The sequence below is a fragment of the Cyprinus carpio genome, chromosome B1 (genome assembly GCF_018340385.1).
Source record: "Cyprinus carpio isolate SPL01 chromosome B1, ASM1834038v1, whole genome shotgun sequence".
NCBI lineage: Eukaryota > Metazoa > Chordata > Actinopteri > Cypriniformes > Cyprinidae > Cyprinus > Cyprinus carpio.
Genome location: NC_056597.1, coordinates 11,254,222 through 11,273,694, shown reverse-complemented (window position 1 = coordinate 11,273,694; position 19,473 = coordinate 11,254,222). Strand labels below are relative to the sequence as shown.

Sequence of the window (19,473 nt, the reverse complement as noted above, 5' to 3'; positions counted from 1 at the left end):
TGTCTTGATTTCTGTGTGTGAGATTTGGATGGTAGGGTTATAATTTGGCGCAATCAACATCAAAGCATGGATCCAGCCATGTATCACCAGTGCAGGCTGCTGCTGCTGGTGGTGTGATGGTGTAGTAGGGGATATTTTCTTGGCACACTTTGGGTCCTTAGTACCAGTTAATCCCATAGTCTACTTCCAATATACTGATGTATATATGATTTTAGGCTTTAGATGTAGATGATTTTAGGCGTTGTGACATGGCACATTGTCCTATAGGACGATGTGCCATGTCACAAAGTCAAAAATCATGATTATGAGTTCACTTTACTCAAATGGCCTCCACAGTCACCAGATCTCAATCAAGTAGAGTACCTCTGGGATATGATGCAATGGTAGACTCACATCATGGATGTGCAGCAGCTGTGTGATGCTATCATGTCAATATGGACCAAAATCTCTGAGGAATGTTTCCAGCACCTTGCTGAATCTATATCATGAAGAAAGCAGTTCTGAAGTGGTCCAGCCCATCACTAGCAAGGAGAACCAAGTGGCCAGAGAGTGTAACTGTTTAACTGTAGGCTGTATCTTGCCACCATCTAGTGGCTAGACAGCGTAAACATCTTATGGAATAGACATCAGATGACAGATTCACATGCCTATGTATAAAATTAGTCAAATGTGCTGAAATGAATACATATAAACTGCTAGATTTGACAAATATCAACAAGCAGAACCTGAATACCACAGACATTATTCAAAATGGTCAGATGAAGAGACATTTAAACATTTAAAGTGACATGATGGTGGAAAATGGACAAAGGAGAAATTATGGACCCTATTTTCCATTATTCAAATTTTAACCTGGTTAAATGGATACATCTAACAGTGATTATGTCGTCACAATGATTCAGGTTCAGATGGGACAGGACATAAATGTTCTGTCTAGGCAGTAATATATCATTAACCTCACATTTTCTAATCTAAAACATGAAAATAAAATATTTCAAAACTCTGGTATTCTTTATTAAAGGTACTGCATAAAATATAATGGATAGTTACTCCTCACATATATAAATTCATCACAGACTTGATTTCAATTGTCCACACCACAAGGGGAATCAAATGAGAGACAGCTGTAGAGTCAATTGTAGAGTGGTACTGGGCAACTGAGAGCCATTACAGAAAAGGTGACAAACTTAATTAGCATTAGAAGCAAGTCTTTATTTACATGCAGTTACTGTAAGGAAGTAGGGACATATCTGTGTAGCTAGAACCAAAGAAAAAGACACTGGACTTTATACTTGAGCAAATTTCTAACAATGAAACAACAATTTTCTGTTCACTCAAATCTTTCTTACATAATTACCCAAAGAAAAAGATACATGATTTTATATTTGACGAAATTCATTAGAATGAAATTTTGGTTTGCAAGATTATTTAATAGTTTATTAAATATTTACATTGGGAGAGTTATGTTATCATTGATTTATGTTAGATTATTTTAAAAGTTGCCATTCCGTTTCCTTTATTTTATTATTAAACATATATTCAAAATTTGAGTTGCACTGTTCATAAAAAATTACTAAATTTAATTATAATAAGAATAAATATCAGCAAAATATATAAATATACATTTATCGTTCCTGCGTAAATTTATCAAAATGCTGATATTCTCATGTACAATGAGTTCAGTAATTGTTGTATCCTCCAGTCCTCCAGGTGTCGCTGCACACACACAACCGCTACTTTTGTCTGTTTAGACTCGACCCACAAAAAAGAAGCAGCTGTTGTCTCGCAAAGTTTAGGTTAAAGTTTTTCGCCGGCGAGTAAAAGATACATTTAAACAGATTTACTAACCTTGTATACCTTGGAAGTGATCTAAGGATGATGGCTGACAGATCTATGAGTAACTGACAAGGCTCAAGAGTAATGGACAGTAAGTAGAGGATTCTTCCGTTGTAGTTTTGCGCTTTTGTTGGTGTTGATAACGGGATGTTCGACTCTTTAAATCTTAAGACAAACTCGTAAAATTAGCAGTAGACGTTTTGCGTCAAAACAGCTACTAGTTTCAAACACTTAAAGGGTTTTAAACTCACATTTTATTATAATATCATACTTAAAATTATGTAACGAGCTTCTTTATAGTACCGTTACACAAGCTGTAGATTGTTTGGGGTGCATGCAAACACTCTGTTGTTAAGAACAAGCGGAAGAGCAGTCAGTCACATGCTTCCTAGAGGGATATTACTCTGTCACACTCAGCACTCTGTTGTTAAGAACAAGCGGAAGAGCAGTCAGTCACATGCTTCCTAGAGGGTTTTTAATATTTAGCTTTTATTATAAATATAAAATTGAATATGAGTTAAATAATAAAAACACAAAGCTATTTTTTGCATTTTCTTTGTAAACCACTTCCTTACTGTAATGTTAAGTTACTTATAAAATGTTGTAAACCATTCACTTTGACATGGTCTGTACATTAGCATTATTGAGCAGCTTTGATCTGAGGAAGGGAATGTTGTTTGCTCTGCTATAGTTTGGTTGTAGAAACTGGTAAGGGATTCAGATGTTTAAAAAAAAATAATCATTATTGCACATTGTAAAGGAATTTTATAGGGCTGTCAATGCATCACACTGGATTGTGAAAAATATAGATATAGATAAAATATAATATAGGGCTGAGTGTAGAAGATCAGTAACTAAACTAAGATGTTTATCAACTTCACAGTGCTTGCCAGTTAACACCCAACCAATATCTGAGGGCCTGTAGCTATGGGGACACAGTTCACAATCGATGACGCGTTCGTCCTGGAGGGGGAGGAGGAAGGTGTGGTGCCTGGAGAGGATGTGGGGGACTGGAAGGGGAGAGAGAAGGATGGCGGGGGAGAGATGACGTTTGGACCTCTTTCTTTTGCCAAAACACAAACTTCTGGACCCACTGGCACTCCTGAACATAGTAATCTGAAATATCAGGTCAGGTGTTTACATGTACGCCGCTTTTCTTTTTGAGAGTGTTTCACATGCAAACGTGACTTAACTTGATTTTGTGTTTACCCACAGAACCTGGAAAATGAAGATGCCTTGGGTGGCACTGTGAACTCTTCTTTCAATAACTTCTTCAAAATCAGGTTTGGCAGTTCACACTCTTAGTTTGAACATTCTCATAAAGCAAGGAAATTAACCGGATGTAATAATATGAGCAGCATAGTATAAAATGAAGGATAGGTTGCACCTTCATTAGATTTAATTAAGCAGAGTTTAACGTTAATGTAGAAACGGTTGATTTAGGTTTTAAATCAAGGTATGTTGCACCACTTAAAGTCGGCATTACAAATCAGTAATTAAAATCACTTGAGATTTAAAACCTTCGTATGTAATAAACAGCAGTTGTCAGCGATGATGGATTTGCCAGTGTAATGTACATTGTCCATTGTCATTATTATTGTATTATAATGATACAATAAACATTGTACATTGTAATATTATGTTATTATATTATGATGATAGATAGAATGTTCACAGATTGAGTAAGCAGGGCTTACAAATCTCACAAACCATGAAATATGTTTATTGTATAATTTAAGAAAGCAGAAAGTCAAAAAAAAAGGAAAAATGATTTCTTGTTGAACTGTTACTGTGTCTAAAAACAAGTGGATGTATTTCTGATTTGCACAATTTTTCATGTCACAATGACAATGATTTTTATTAGGACAAACTTTTACTCCATTTTTGTATGACTCAGAATTCACAAGTTACATTAAATTGACATTTAGTAATAATTAAATTAACCAATAAATAATTAAATACAAAATATTAAATTATGTATATGTATATACAAAATTGTTTAGACATTTTTATAAGTAAAATATCACAGAAGATTTGTATTTATTGTGTTGTTTATGAAATCATAAGGTGAACTACTTCAGTATATATATATATATATGACGTAAAGTACTTCACCTTATGTTTTCAGTAGCTTTAGTAGTTTTAAATTTATATATATATATATATATATATATATATATATATATATATATATATATATATATATATATATATATATATATATATATATATACACACACATGCACATACACACAGTGGTGTGAAAAATTGTTGGCCCCCTTCCTGATTTCTTATTTTTTCGCATGTTTGACACACTTGTTGTTTCAGATCATCAAACTAATTTAAATATTAGTCAGAGATAACACAAGTGAACACAAAATGGAGTTTTTAAATGAAGGTTTTTATTATTAAGGGAAAACAAAATCCAAAACTACATGGCCCTGTGTGAAAAAGTGTTTGCCCCCAAAACCTAATAACTGGTTGCGCCACACTTAGCAGCAACAACTGCAATCAAGCGTTTGTGATCATTTGTATTGAGTTTGTTATGTCGCTGTGGTGTGGATTTTTTTTGGCTCATTTATGTATGATTGTTTTTTTTAATTCAGATTGGTTGGTTTGTTTGTGAATGAAGTTTTTTTTTTAGTTCATCAGCATCTCAGTAGGATTCAGGTCAGGACTTTGACTAGCCCACTCCAAAGTCTTCATTCTGTTTTTCATCAGCCATTCAGAGGTGAACTTGCTGGTGTGTTTGGATCATTGTCCTGCTGCAGAACCCAAGTTCGCTTCAGCTTGAGGTCACGAACAGATAGCCGGACATTCTCCTTCAGGATTCTTTGGTAAACAGCAGAATTCATGTTTCCATTTATCACAGCAAGTCTTTCAGGTCCTGAAGCAGCAAAACAGCCCCCGACCATCACACTACCACCACCATATTTTACTGTTGGTATGATGTTCTTTTTCAGAAATGCAGTGTTACTTTTACGCCAGACGTAATGGGACACACACCTTCCAAAAAGTTCAACTTTTGTCTCGTCAGTCCACAGAGTATTTTCCCAAAAGTCTTGGGGCTCATCAAGATGTTTTCTGCCAAAACTGAGACGAGCCTTTATGTTCTTTTTGCTCAGCAGCAGTTTTCTTGGAACTCTGCAATGCAGACCATTTTTGCCCAGTCTCTTTCTTATGGTGGAGTCATGAACACTGACCTTAACTGAGGCAAGTGAGGCTTGCAGTTCTTTGGACATTGTTGTGGGGTCTCTTGTGACCTCTTGGATGAGTTGTCGCTGTGCTCTTGGGGTAATTTTGGTCGGCCGGCCACTCCTGGGAAGGTTCTCCACTGTTCCATGTTTTTGCATTTGTGAATAATGGCTCTCACTGTGGTTCACTGGAGTACCAAAGCTTTAGAAATGGCTTTATAACCTTTTCCAGACTGATAGATCTCAATTACTTTCTTTCTTATTTGTTTCTAAATTTCTTTGGATCTCGGCATGATGTCTAGCTTTTGAGGATTTTTTGGTCTACTTCACTTTGTCAGGCAGGTCAAGAGATTTGTTGATTGTGAACAGGTGTTGCAGTAAACAGGCCTGGGTGTGGCTACAGAAACTGAACTCAGGTGTGATAAACCACAGTTTTAACATGAGGGCAATCACTTATTCACACAGGGCCATGTAGTTTTGGATTTAGTTTTCCCTTAATAATAAAAACCTCAATTTTAAAACTGCATGTTGTGTTTAGTTGTGTTATCTTTGACTAATATTTACATTTGTTTGATGATCTGAAACATTAAAGTGTGACAAACATGCAAAATAATCAGGAAGGGGGCCAACAATTTTTCACACATCTGAAACATTAAAGTGTGACAAACATGAAAAAAAATCAGGAAGGTGGTTTATAATTTTTAATAATTGTTGGAGTTTCCAGTTTTGATCTATGTAGCTGCTGTGGTAAAATCTAGTTGCCAGTTTAAATGGCTTAAATAACAACAGTTTGTTTCTTTTTACTATTTTTATACACCTAGGATATTTTTAAATTGCTAGTCCAGCATCTTAATTGTTTATTAGACAACAACAAGTGACCAACTGCCAGACAAACAAGCCATTAAATAACTAAAAGAAATAAAAAAAAAATGTTTGCTTTGCTTTTTTTTGATGTTCAAGAACAAAACCTGATTGTCTGTCTGTGTTCCAGTGATCCTGCTACACTGTCCTACTGCAGCTCTCAGTGGTCATTCAGCACACTCAGCTCAGTCACACAGCTGTCTGCTCACTGCTGCGGGTAACACGCACCTCTATTTACATACTTCCAGATCAGATTTTAACCTAATATTAACTAAAATCACTCTGGTCGGGGAAATTAAAATAGTTTGTGAAACTCTTTTCCTTTCCTCATTCTTTGTTCTCGGTGGATTGTTCCCAGGTGGACGTCTCACCCGCTGGTGAAGAAGAACAGACGAGTTGTTCTTGCCTCGTTCCTCCTCTTAATCACTGGACTTGGTGAGACTAACATACCTTTTGTGATGTTAGTGATAATAAGTACTACAGATCTCAGGGGGAAGGTGTCTGGGAACTGATGTTTCTGTTTGATTTGTAAAGTGCTGTCTTTGTTTATCTTGCTGTCAGCTCTGAAAATTCAAATGCGACTGTCAGCTCTTTAGTTAATGTGTTATCTCTCCCCTTCCTATCTTCCCCCTCCCTGTTCCTCCTGCCTATCAGCTTTGATCTTTACAGGCATTGTCATACAGTTAAACCCTCATGCAGGTAAGACCTGTCACGCTGGCATTGGTTGTAAATAACTGAGACATGAGCAGGATTGCTTTAGCACACAAACTCATTCAGCTAATTACAAGTGAAGCATATCATATCACTTAAATCAGTGCTCTGAATGCTTTAAAACAAAGATAACACCACCTTCTGACATAATCTAAATCAGCAGTTGGTATAATGCCACATATGTCCAGCAGAATTAAGTAACCCATGTATTTATGCCTTTTTTAGGGGTTTCAAGTGCAATTTTCTTTGTTCCTGGATTTCTTCTCTTCATTCCTGGTGGTAAGATCTAATGTGTAATTAATATAAGCTTTTTTCTACAGTCAGCTTTCCCGGTGTGAATATCAGTAGTGTGTTTTGGACCTTAGATAATATAGTTTTATGAATTGTGAAGTTGTCATTGTAATCCATGCAATGGAAGAACATGGCTTTAACAGACAGCAAGGCTTAAAGAAAATGCTAGAGATAAACAGCAAAATAACTCTTGATCTTCCCTTTTTGTTTCAGTGTATCACGTGATCTATATAAGCTGTGCAGTTCGGGGACGAAGAGGATTCAAGTTCTTTTATTTGCCGTACTTTGAGAAGTAAACCGTTTTTCTTCGCATCGTCCAGACTGGTGGTCTGGATTGCCCACCATTTCAAACCCCCTAAAATATAGTAAGGGGATGACCTACTTCTACAACTTCAGTTACTAGTGTTTTTTTTAAAACAATTTCTTCTTCATTTTGGTAAAAGCCAGTCTGTACATAGATCTAAGTATAACCTATACAGAAAAAAACAACAACAACAACAACTGTGATTTAGGAGTGTCAAGTGCAACAACATACAATCATACTTCAAAAGAATGCACTGACAGTAATAAAAAAAATAGTTCACGCAAAAATTTGCTAAAAATTTACTCACTCTCAGGGCATCCAAGATGGAGATGTCTTTTTTTATTCATCGGAACAGATTTGGAGAAAGCACATCACTTGATCACCAATGGATCCTGTTTTATGAATAGTCCAGTCTATCGATTAATGTCTTGTATAGAGAAAATCTGCTTGTTTGTAATAAACAAATCCATCAGTAATGTGTTTAAACTTCAAACCGCCGCTTCTGGCAATAATTCATAATAATGCTTCTTCAGGTGAAAACGTCCATCCCCTGTTGTCCTCTCACATCAAAATCCACTGTGACGTGCGTTTAGAACTGTTTTTGACACTTTTTGCTTGTTAATGGTGCTTGACCTGTGCACATTTCTCTCCCAATTCAGTTTTTAACTTTAAACCGTTGTATCCAGTTAAAATACGAGTCATCTATAATATTGTTTTCTCCAGTCAGGATGTCTCAGCTGAATCAGGAGAGAAATATGCACAGATCAAGCACTATTTACAAACGAAGGGCAACGGGGGATGGATTTTTTACTGAGAAAGCGTTATTGAAGATACAAACTTATCTACACCTTGGCTGGCTTGAGGGAGTCATTTTTTGTTTGTTTGTTTTCATTTTTGTGTGAACTATTCTTTTAAAACATCTGTGTACATAGAATTTGAAATCTGATTAAGATGCTTTAGATCAGCTGTTGTTATGGGTTCTCAATTCAGTGAAACGCTTGGAATTGAGCAAGGAGTATTATAATAAGCTTGTTATAGATGTACAAAGTTTTGTCAGGAATATAGCACAATTAATTAAATGAAATTGCACACCTTTAGCCTTGTATAATACAAATGAAGTGTTGTATTAAAATTTCAATAGGAGGAAACCAAGAATGCAATTTATCATTTAGGCCATTGCGTACATCCATACAGTCTTGAGTTGTAAAGCATTTTGACTTATCCCTCTATTGTAAAATCAAGGTAAGATGCAGCAACAAGTGATTTGCTTTTCTACTGCACATTCATCTTTTTAACTAGTACCACTACTAACATTTTGAACCACTGTTTTAATGTACATTATACAAAAACAAATGAGTATTGAAAAGATTTTGTATTGTGTAATTTTTTTAATCATTATGACACTACAATAAACCTGTTTTTATATTTGCTTTTAAATCTGTGCTGCAGTTGTTCACTATGCAAATTAGTGACTCTTGTATAAAAAGTTAATACAAAAACTAAAGCAAAAATCTCCTTACATTGAAACAACAGGCTTTCAGAACACAAATTAGAACTATTTGACAAGTTAATACACAACTCTAATTAGGGAGTCCCTATTCAAGTATTTATAGCCTTATGGACATGGAAGAGCTAAACCAAGTAAAACATGATGTTTCCAGGCAGACAATTCAATGATTCTGTTGTTCTGAAGAGACGAACATGTCAAATTTGCTAAATCAATACATTCAGACATGACAATTTCATCTGAAAACGTACAAAACCTCAAGCATTTCTTGAAGAAAACTCTCATCATTGTGCTACAGTTCCCTGTAGAAAAATATACATGCAAATTCCCCTTAAAAATTCCCAAGTAACGCTTCGGTTTCATTCTTTGTTTAATTACATCTGTTGTCAACGAGTATGAAATGTCACTCCAATGCAAAATTCTCCCAATGCTGCATTATTTCTAGCTTACACTGTCAACTTCTGTGATCAAGTGTCACATTCGTGAGGTAGTTATACAAGTTACATATTTAACACTTTTATGAGAATGAGGTAGTGTGTTGCAAAATATTTCAGAAATATAGTAGTATAACGGATTCAGATCTCTGTTTGCTTTTAAAAGCTGAACACGAATACAAGAAAATATTTGAGGGAAATCTTGCACCTGAGAGTACTGGATTAATGTTAAATAATGGGTTGAAGGTATATCAGCTAGACAGCAGCAGGTTGTAAATTTCAAGTATCTTCACTGTAGTGTTTTGCAACAGAGAGGTCCACAGCTTTAGGGATCACACTTGCCTGAGAAGTCGGGCAGCTGGTGAGATCTGGTGAGGGGGAAGTGCTTGAGGGTTCTTCGTCTGTGACTTTTTGGAAATTAAACAGGCAGGGGAACCATGGAGGAGTGTTGTATGCAAATAGAGGCGAGTCCTCTCTGGAGCTGGTCACTTTGAAATTGATTTTTGTTGACGTGAAAAATGTGCTTGGTGAGGATTGAGCTGATGATGGGATCCTTAACACAGAATTACATGCTGATCTTTGTGAAGCTTTTAAAGACAAGTCCTGGGGAAGCTGCAGGGGGAAGTTAACACTCTTAGCACAAAATGAATCACCAAATTGGCAGTGGCTTGATAACAAAATGTTTTTATTTTTGTAAATCTAAATACACTACCATTCAAAGGTTTGGAGTCGGTAAGTTTTTTTAGTTATATTTACCAGCACTGCATTTATTTAAATAAAAAAAACACATTAAAAACAATAACATTGTGAAATATTATTTCAACTTAAAATAAGTCTTTTTTTAGAAAATATATATATATATAAAAAAAAATATGTTATGTGATGATGTGATGGCAAAGCTGTACTTTGATCAGCCATTACTCCAGGCTTCAGTGTCACATGATGATTCAGAAATCATTCCAATATGCTGATTTGATTCTCAAGATTTGTCATTGTCAATATTGACCACAATTGTGCAGCTTCACATTTTTGTGGAAATCATGATGCATGTTATTTGGGATTCTCTTTGAATAAAATGTGTCTTTACTGTCACTTGTGATCAATTTAATGCAGCATTAATGTTTGGAGACCCATTCTCACTATTAACTATGACTTTTGCTCTATAAACTGCTTATTAATAGTAGTTGCTAAATTTAGGTATGAGGTAGGATTAAGGGATGCTGAACAAGACATCAAAAGGGTCATGAACTGCCTTTTTTATTTTGTACTGTTCTCTAAGGTCCACTTCTAATGTTAATATTTTAACATAAAATAATAATAATTTAGAAGTAATAGTCTATTTTCTGTCCTGTTTTTGACTCCACTTATCAGGACGCTTTGTTGAATAAACACCCACTGTTATGATTGGCTAACACTTGTGTATGTTTGACAGCGACATTTCTCATAGATGGATGCTGCTGTGATTTAGGTCAAAACATAAATACTCAGTACATATCAAACAATCTGTTTAACAGAGAAACACTAGTGTCCATGTAATAAAAACAGTTACTGACACTTGTGTTGCGATATTACTGTCAGTTACAATATAGCTGGCACAGCACCATCCTTTAGTTTCAAGCTTTCTGAAAATCCTACATCAAATTGTGCATTGTTTGTAAATGAATCCATGGTAAAATTAACTGAACATAGGACTGAGTTCTTACTGATGCAATCTTTATCTTTTGGTTTCTGTATCGGTCTGCGCATTCGCCTCTCTCGTTATTTACACTACATGCACAAATCAGTGGGAGGGGCTAAATTGGCAGCGATGTAGAAGCAGGCATTGATCATCTTCTGCGGAGGCAGTGTTTAGCCACACTATTACATCATAGAGTTGTACAATCCACAAGCTGTCGTTTTGGCAGACTGCCTTCAAAATAAGGTGTTTTTAGGCTAATGAGAAAGTTTTGAAACCTACTGGATGTTTTTATAGTACAATGACCTCTTATATACCAGAAGATCAAGGGAATTTTGGTGTCTCAGTTCATGACCCCTTTAATATGTGCTTTATAAATACTAATAAACAGCCAATATGCTGTAATATGCATGCTATGAGTAACTAGTTAATAGTGACAATTAGTCCTTAAAATAAAGTGTTTTTTAAAAAAAGAAAAATCATACTGAACCCAAGTTTTTGAATGTTAGTGTATTTGCTGTAATGGGCTGCTACCTAAAACAATTTCTTAAGATTTAAGAGCTTAAGTCATATTTTAAAAAATGAAAGGGAAGGTTGTATTTTAAAAGGAAGATATCCTTCCTTGGAATTTTTTCCCCATTTACATCCATACCTGTATTAAGTCTTCCTCCTCACTGTATGTGCTCTCTGTGTCACTCTCTGTTGAAAAAAAAAAAAAAAAAAAAAACCAACAATTGAAAAAAAAAAAAAAAACCGGATTGCTTGTGACCAACAATAACATAATACAGTTATAGTAACAGTAATATGCAATTTATCATTCATGTGGTGAACACAGCACAAACACAGTATAGCTGAAAGCAAAAAAAAAGAAAAAAAAAAAAAAAGGACCCTACCACTGTAGGATGAAACATGGGAGTCCTGGAGAGGCAGACACACTTCAGTGGAGCTAAACGCAGGTTCTGCATTCTCCGTTGCCACCTCAACAACTGCACACACATCAGGTAATTCAGCTACAGCCAACTCCCTCACAGATGACATGGGCACAGTGAAGAGCTCCTGTTCTGTGTTGATGAATAAGCATGTATGATTTAGAAATTTTATTGTTAACATTTCAACTAAAATACATTTGATATATTTGGGCTAACATTTTGGTAACATATTACCAAAACAGTATTTGGCTACTTAAAAAAAAACAAAAAAAAAAACAATAGTTCATCCAAAAATAAAATTATGTCACCCTGCAGTTGTTAAAAAACCTGTATGAGTTTGTTTCTTGCTTCTGAGCATAAAAGAAGATATTCTGAAGAATGTGAATAACCAGACAGTTGTTGGTACCTACTGACTTCCATACTATGGAAAAATAGTCAACTGGGAACAGATACTGTTTGGTTACAAAGATTCATCAAAATATCTTTTTTAATCTTCTTCTAAAAGAAACACATGTTTATAAAAATTTGAGGATGAGTAAATGACAGAATTTTCATTTTTGGGTAAACTGTCTCTTTAAGCCACCCTTGAGTAAAATATATGAATAACGAATGTCATAAAATGTGAGAGTCAGATATCTGTATTAGCAAAACAGTTCAGAAAAAGAAGCTTGCTTTTACACAAAAACATCACATTGAGAACAGTTGGTTAAAAATTCTATAATAATTTTAAATAAAAGTTGGTTCTGAGTATTAGCATCATTTGTTTATGAATACCACTTTTTGGTTAAAAAAATGTGTTACATTTTAACTTTGGCTTGAATGTCAAAGTATGTATATAGAACTTTCTAACGCTGCCTCCATTATTGCCTTGTTATTTATTTGGACAGTAAAATAATGCATGATTTGGTTAATTACCAGTAAATAGCACAGTGCTGTCTGGTGTAGTTTCTTCCATTAGGTTCTCTTCAATTTGTTCCTTTGTCCTTTTATATTTTCTGGGAATGCCAGCTTTCCGTTTCTGAAAAACTCTCTAAGGAATCAAACATAGGTGTGAGCTGATTTGCTTTACTCAGAAATATGCACTGTTGTTTAAGTGTAGATTCATGCATTCCTACTTTTGCTCTTTGCTCCAGGTCTATCTTTTTCTTCCCTGAAAATAGACAATATGCATTTAGAAAATCTTAAATGCCATCATTAGAATTTCTACACCAGAATAAAACAATGTACATCGGCATTAATAAGTATACGAGTAAAAATGCTATGGAATGACATGGGATTTTTTCTAAATAGTATTGTGTTTAATTAATGTTGCAATTACCTTTCTTAACAGCTTTTTCATATGAGGAAAGCATTCTGTACATTCTGAAGGCATTGCTTCCTCTCTTTATGCTTTTATCTTTTACTTCCTCAATGTCTGGTAGAGAATTCATAGCACAGCGGAAATTTGCTTTCCACGTCTTAGGGTCTGGTTTGTCAATACCTGGACGATACTTTCCTGCATGAAATACAATAATTCAGTAACAACTGAATCAAAATATTATACAACAAAATGGAGTTATAAACATTTAAAAATATATTCAAAGCTGTTTACAAAAGCAGAATCAACTCGAATTCATGGTACAATTTTCACCTTTAAAGCAGTTAATTTTTTATACAAGAGACAATGAACAACAGCTACCTGTGTGAATGGCCCAGTTCATAAATAAAGGTGCATCCTTTTCTAAATCCCATCCGTGTCTGGCTGCATGCATCCATGGTATCTGAAATATCTTTTTCTCCTGTTAATAGAAACATTTTAATAGTGTACTATTACTCAATCCATGCACAATGAGTTGAGTAACATGTCAAGCATATCATTTTCATAATGTATTAGTAAAGACACAAACTGTCACATGTTCAAAATTAATGTACACAGATATAATATTCTGTACTATAAAACTCTGCCCATGACATGTAAATTAAGAATTCTTTCACAGGGCTTATAAAACTCTTATTATGACATGTTAATTAATTATTTTTTCTCATGTATTTTTATCACATACATATACATAAATATGTACATTTATTACACGGCTCTCTGGATTACTTGATTCTGACTTGTCAGTTGTGACATTATTGGTCAGTGTGTTACTCCCCTATAACCACTGTCTTCATTAGCAACACTGAATAATGCACTGCTCATTTGAAATCTTGCATTTAAAGAGCGAATAAAATATTTAATTTCAAATCATTATTTCGAGGCTAATTATTTACCTGTGTGGCGAGTAGTCAGGTGATAGCTGGTTGTTATTACAGAATAAACCCCTTGGGGTGACGCAAGATTTATACATCGATATATTCCCAGCATGAAAATACTCTTCTTAAAATGAATTATGATTTGATGTCAGATTTCTACCCTCACCTCATTGACCCAGTGTAGACCCTGAATTTGCCCACTCTCGATCTGTTGCTCCAACCAGGGGCGCATTCTCATTCTGTCCACTGGCATCTTGATGCTGAACAGAATCCAAAACAGTGAAGATTTAAAAATGTACTAGACATTCTGTCTCACATAGAAAATTAATTATGTGGTAAAAACAAAACAAAAACAAAACATGAGTTAAGATATACAGCAAAAAAAAAAAAAAAAAAAAAAAAAAAAAAACTTGGTTAGTGAAGTGCTCAGTAGAAATGCAGGGAGCGAAGCCTCGCAGATCCCTGTAGAGCCATGATTCACAGCGTGCTCTCTCTTTATATGGATTATCTTCCACATAAATTCCATAAACCAAGAACTATTATTCAGAATAAAAATTATTTTTCAGAATATCAATGCGTATCATAATAAAGATTAACGATAAAAGTTAATGAATAAACCATACATCTACTTACATAATGTGATATATATTAGTGTAAACATGCTTCAACCCAACAGACAAAAGATTGTGTAGAATCTATCTATTTGTAAACAGATTTATATATTTGTACTTATGCTTTGAAGCCGTTTAGGTATTTACCTGTAGGGGAGGCAGCCGATAATCCTCTAAAGATCCCTCGATGAGATGTCTTATAAGATCCCGTCCTGGAACTACGCAAGAAATGTCATCATGTTTTGTTTTAGATCTACTTTTTTCATCTTCTAAAGAACGAGGCAGTGATTTTTTTCCAATTTGGACATTTGAACTGTTCCAGAAACCCTTCCTTTCGTGTTTTATAGAATGACGCAAAAACGTCATCGAGAACTAGACCGCGGAAGTGAAACAACTGAGTGTTTCATTGGCCGGCGGAGCATTTCTTTCACTTTCACTTCCGCTTCCACATTACGCCACCTGCTGGAGCTCGACGACACTGGGACATGTCTCTGTGCCAATATTACTATCACCGTAATATTATTATAAGTATACAGACGAGGATTGAAACATTTCGTGACTAAGGAACTCGGTTATGTATGTTGGAATCGTGTGAACAACAACAACAACTGAGTGGCATTTGTCTTTTTGTTAAACGCTTCCCCGAAATATAAACGTTTTAAACGGGATTTCCAAAAACTCGTAAATGATATAACTTACTTGATTCTGAGCAAATTATAGGTGTTGATTCAACTCTGTGTTTGTGCTGATCCCAAAATTGCACAATTATAGCCCTTTGTGGGATTAAGGGCGAGTTTCGCTGTGGCTGTGCTGGGAACTTCTCACGGACCCTCTGTTTTCTGCTGACCGTGATTGGTGACTCTGCTTATTTTAGAGCAGACGACTGATTTAATTAGGGTACGAAATTGCGCAATGACCTTCTGTGGTGTCAGATGATGGAAGGGGTGTTGAGGATTTATATGAAATCTTTTAATGATAATCTTATGACTTAATAAGAAAACTCTTTCTATGGAAAACATACATTAGAAGTACTTAAAGGAACATTCCACCCAGAAATGACAATCACCCTCATATCTTTTTATACCTGAACACAGGTTTCGGTTTCGGTTTCCATTGACTTTCATTGCTTTGTTTGTCCATGATGAAACATTTTTAAAGATAATTTTATATTCTACGCTCTGTATTTCTTTTTTTAAACAAAAAAAAAACAGAGTAGCCTACAACAGAAGAGTAGGCCTAATGATAATTTTCCTGAATGAATGCACATTTTTTACACATTTGCTGACCCGCTGAGGTAATTTCAAGAGTGAGGCGTGTTTTATCATATACAGGTGCATCTCAATAAATTAGAATGTCGTGGAAAAGTTCATGTATTTAAGTAATTCAACTAAAATTGTGAAACTCGTGTATTAAATAAATTCAGTGCACACAGACTGAAGTAGTTTAAGTATTTGGTTCTTTTAATTGTAATTAAAAGAACCAAATCATTACCCTCAGCGGGTAATGATTTTGGCTCACATTTAACAAAAACCCACCAATTCACTATCTCAACAGATTAGAATATGGTGACATGCCAATCAGCTAATCAACACAAAACACCTGCAAAGGTTTCCTGAGCCTTCAAAATGGTCTCTCAGTTTGGTTCACTAGGCTACACAATCATGAGGAAGACTGCTGATCTGACAGTTGTCCAGAAGACAATCATTGACACCCTTCAAAAGGAGGGTAAGTCACAAACATTCATTGCCAAAGAAGCTGGCTGTTCACAGAGTGCTGTATCCAAGCATGTTAACAGAAAGTTGAGTGGAAGGAAAAAGTGTGGAAGAAAAAGATGCATAACCAACCGAGAGAACCGCAGCCTTATGAGGATTGTCAAGCAAAATCGATTCAAGAATCTGAGTGAACTTCACAAGGAATGGACTGAGGCTGAGATCAAGGCATCAAGAGCCACCAGACACAGACGTGTCAAGGAGTTTGGCTACAGTTGTCGTATGCCTCTTGTTAAGCCACTCCTGAGGTGTCTTACCTGGGCTAAGGGGAATAAGGGATGGACTGTTGCCCAGTTGTCCAAAGTCCTCTTTTCAGATGAGAGCAAGTTTTGTATTTCATTTGGAAACCAAGGTCCTAGAGTCTGGAGGAAGGGTGGAGAAGCTCATAGCCCAAGTTGCTTTAAGTCCAGTGTTAAGTTTCCACAGTCTGTGATGATTTGGGGTGCAATGTCATCTGCTAGTGTTGGTCCATTGTGTTTTTTGAAAACCAAAGGCACTGCACCCATTTACCAAGAATTGTGGAGCACTTCATGTTTCCTTCTGCTGACCAGCTTTCGGAAGATGCTGATTTAATTTTCCAGCAGGATTTGGCACCTGCCCACACCGCCAAAAGCTGGTTAAATGACCATGGTGTTGGTGTGCTTGACTGGCCAGCAAACTCACCTGACCTGAACCCCAGAGAGAATCTACGGGGTATTGTCAAGAGAAATATGAGAAACAAGAGACCAAAAAATGCAGATGAGCTGAAGGCCACTGTCAAAGAAATCTGGGCTTCCATACCACCTCAGCAGTGCCACAAACTGATCACCTCCATGCCACGCTGAATTGAGGCAGTAATTAAAGCAAAAGGAGCCCCTACCAACAGGGGCGGTTCTAGGGTGAGTGGAGATCCAGGGCTTAGCCCAGAAAAATCCATGTATGTGACTTTTTATTTTAATAAATCAGAAAGATTTACCTTGTTTAAAATACACAAAAAAAAAAAAAAAAAAAAAAAAATTAAAACATTTTATTTAAAGTTTATCCCTTGTATCCTGACACATATGCTGATGTTGTGTCTCTATCTCGCTTTTTTTTGCCTCTGTCTCTCAGTTTTCTTTTCCAATCAAGCCTGACTGGCTACACTCGTCCTGGTAGAACAGGGATAAGAAGCAAACATTAAGCAGTGCACTGACATACTCTTACTCTACAAAGATATACCGGTCAAAGGACTTTATCTCTGTGTTTATGCATTACAGTAAACAGATTCAAGTTATTCAGTCTGGCAGATAAACCTTACCCTCTACTGAAGTCTGTGCATCATTCATATCTCCAGTGTTTCAGTTGTTTTGTAGCTCTTTCAGCATGTCATGGAAGCCTTATGAAGGCTACTTTGTCCATGCTCGCTGAATGATTCTAAAGCCCTTTTCCAGTTGGAGAAACCTACACTTATTAATGTGTCTTTGCTGTTTCGGATATGATGCTTGCCAAAGAGACGACAAGAAAAGCAGAATGCAGAATTTCTGGATACGGAATACTCAAGCCACTGAAATGCATTTAGCCAATTCTTATTAAAAGCTCTCTGCTGTGTTCCAAATTGGGTAAAGGGATACTGCTGAAGCTTCACGTGTTTTGGGCCTGTCTGCAGTGTTCCTAGATCATCCCTTTCACCTTCTAAAGCCTCTTCTTTCCTTGCTGACTCATCTAAGACATGGTAAAATAGTAAGCTCAACTCTATTATTGTTTTAATAGTCTTCACTTAACGGCATGATTTTTGTGAGAATAGATAAAAAAAGGTGAATAAAGAATCTATAATAACAAAAAAAAAACTTCACCCATTCTTCCTGCACATATTACATTTTATAGGCTACCTTATTCTTACTTTATACATACACTCACATACATAATACACACACAAACACTTAAAGCAAGTATAATTATAAACGCAGGGCTCTATACACTTATATTTTTGAAGGAGCACTTACACAGCACTTACAAATTGCATAAATAATCTTATGAGGCTAATGTATCAAATATAAAATTTGGAATACAGAAATATGAAATTATGAAAAAAATTAGAATGGTACTTTTGCCACTAGGTGGCGGTAAGCCACTGCCTTAATGAGTGAGTCGGTCAGTCATTTAATCGATGGATTCGTTCGAAACAGATGATTCATTCAGAAAAAAGTAAGCAACTGTTTTTATGAATGGGTCAGTGAATCATTTACTCAAGCAAATTTATTCAGTAAACACCGCTGTGTGTTGCTGCAGAGCACAACAACATGCTTTGTTTGGAACCATTTCCTTTGCGAAATATGTCTTTTTTATTATCTTGTTTATTGAATTGTTGCCCTGACACGAAAAGTCTGCCACAGACCGTGCTAACCAAACATTATAACCGCTCTGTGTGTGTGTGTGTCCTAAAGACTGTGCTGCGCAACCGTTAACTGTTAGATGTTCAACATGTTACGTTAAATCAGACACAATTTAAAACCGAAAAAGAAATATAATACTATGATTAAAAGTTACAGATACCTGAAGCTGTTGTTTCTTGGCGTTCAAGTGTTCGCTATTCTTTTGAACAATTTTGAAATATCCATTTTAATTTTCAAATAAATTGATCTAGTAAAATACTACACGCCAACAAACCGCCTGGCTCCAAAATATCTCATATCGTTGGCTGGATCGTACAGACGCTCATCGATGGTTGGCCAGTTTACATGTCAGTCAGAAGCACTAGACTCAGTGGGCGGTTTTTGTCGGGTGTGAATGACAACGCGTAGACGTGAGAGTCGAGAGTTATTTATTTATTTATTTATTTATTTATTTATTTATTTATTTAAATTCTAATATAAATTACTTTATTGGGCATGAAAACTCATTGATGCATGGTGGTAATAAAAACATTCGGGGATCCAGCCCCCTTAGCCCACCCCTAACACCGCCCCTGCCTACCAAGTATTGAGTACATGTAAATTTAATGAACATACTTTCCAGAAGGCCAACAATTCACTAAAAATGTTTTTTTTATTGGTCTTATGAAGTATTCTAATTTGTTGAGATTGATTGGTGGGTTTTGGTTAAATGTGAGCCAAAATCATCACAATTAAAAGAACCAAAGACTTAAAATACGTCAGTCA

The 19,473-nt window shown here is 35.6% G+C and overlaps 2 protein-coding genes across 4 annotated transcripts; one reads left to right on the top strand and one right to left on the bottom strand.

Moving 5' to 3' along the window:
• Positions 1–1,729: 1,729 nt before the first annotated feature.
• On the top strand, positions 1,730–7,674 carry LOC109082906 (transmembrane protein 134-like). The gene is made up of 8 exons (XM_042716570.1): positions 1,730–1,927; positions 2,720–2,964; positions 3,052–3,119; positions 6,022–6,108; positions 6,250–6,326; positions 6,546–6,590; positions 6,828–6,881; positions 7,107–7,674. The coding sequence occupies exons 2-8, from the start codon at positions 2,764–2,766 to the stop codon at positions 7,187–7,189; spliced, it is 615 nt and encodes a 204-aa protein (XP_042572504.1). The 5' UTR covers positions 1,730–1,927; positions 2,720–2,763; the 3' UTR covers positions 7,190–7,674.
• Positions 7,675–8,309: 635 nt separating this feature from the next.
• LOC109082905 (interferon regulatory factor 2-like) lies at positions 8,310–18,976 on the bottom strand. 3 transcript variants are annotated; one of them, XM_042716569.1, is made up of 10 exons: positions 18,869–18,976; positions 14,736–14,806; positions 14,144–14,237; positions 13,421–13,520; positions 13,061–13,237; positions 12,858–12,892; positions 12,658–12,772; positions 11,707–11,874; positions 11,466–11,512; positions 8,310–9,750 (listed from the first exon to the last, which is right to left on the bottom strand). In XM_042716569.1, the coding sequence occupies exons 3-10, from the start codon at positions 14,228–14,230 to the stop codon at positions 9,418–9,420; spliced, it is 1,062 nt and encodes a 353-aa protein (XP_042572503.1). In that variant the 5' UTR covers positions 14,231–14,237; positions 14,736–14,806; positions 18,869–18,976; the 3' UTR covers positions 8,310–9,417. The 3 variants fall into 3 exon arrangements, with proteins under 3 accessions (XP_042572503.1, XP_018953290.2, XP_042572502.1); XM_019097745.2 differs by lacking the exon at positions 18,869–18,976 and adding an exon at positions 15,288–15,443; XM_042716568.1 differs by lacking the exon at positions 18,869–18,976 and having other exon boundaries at positions 14,736–14,972.
• Positions 18,977–19,473: the final 497 nt, after the last annotated feature.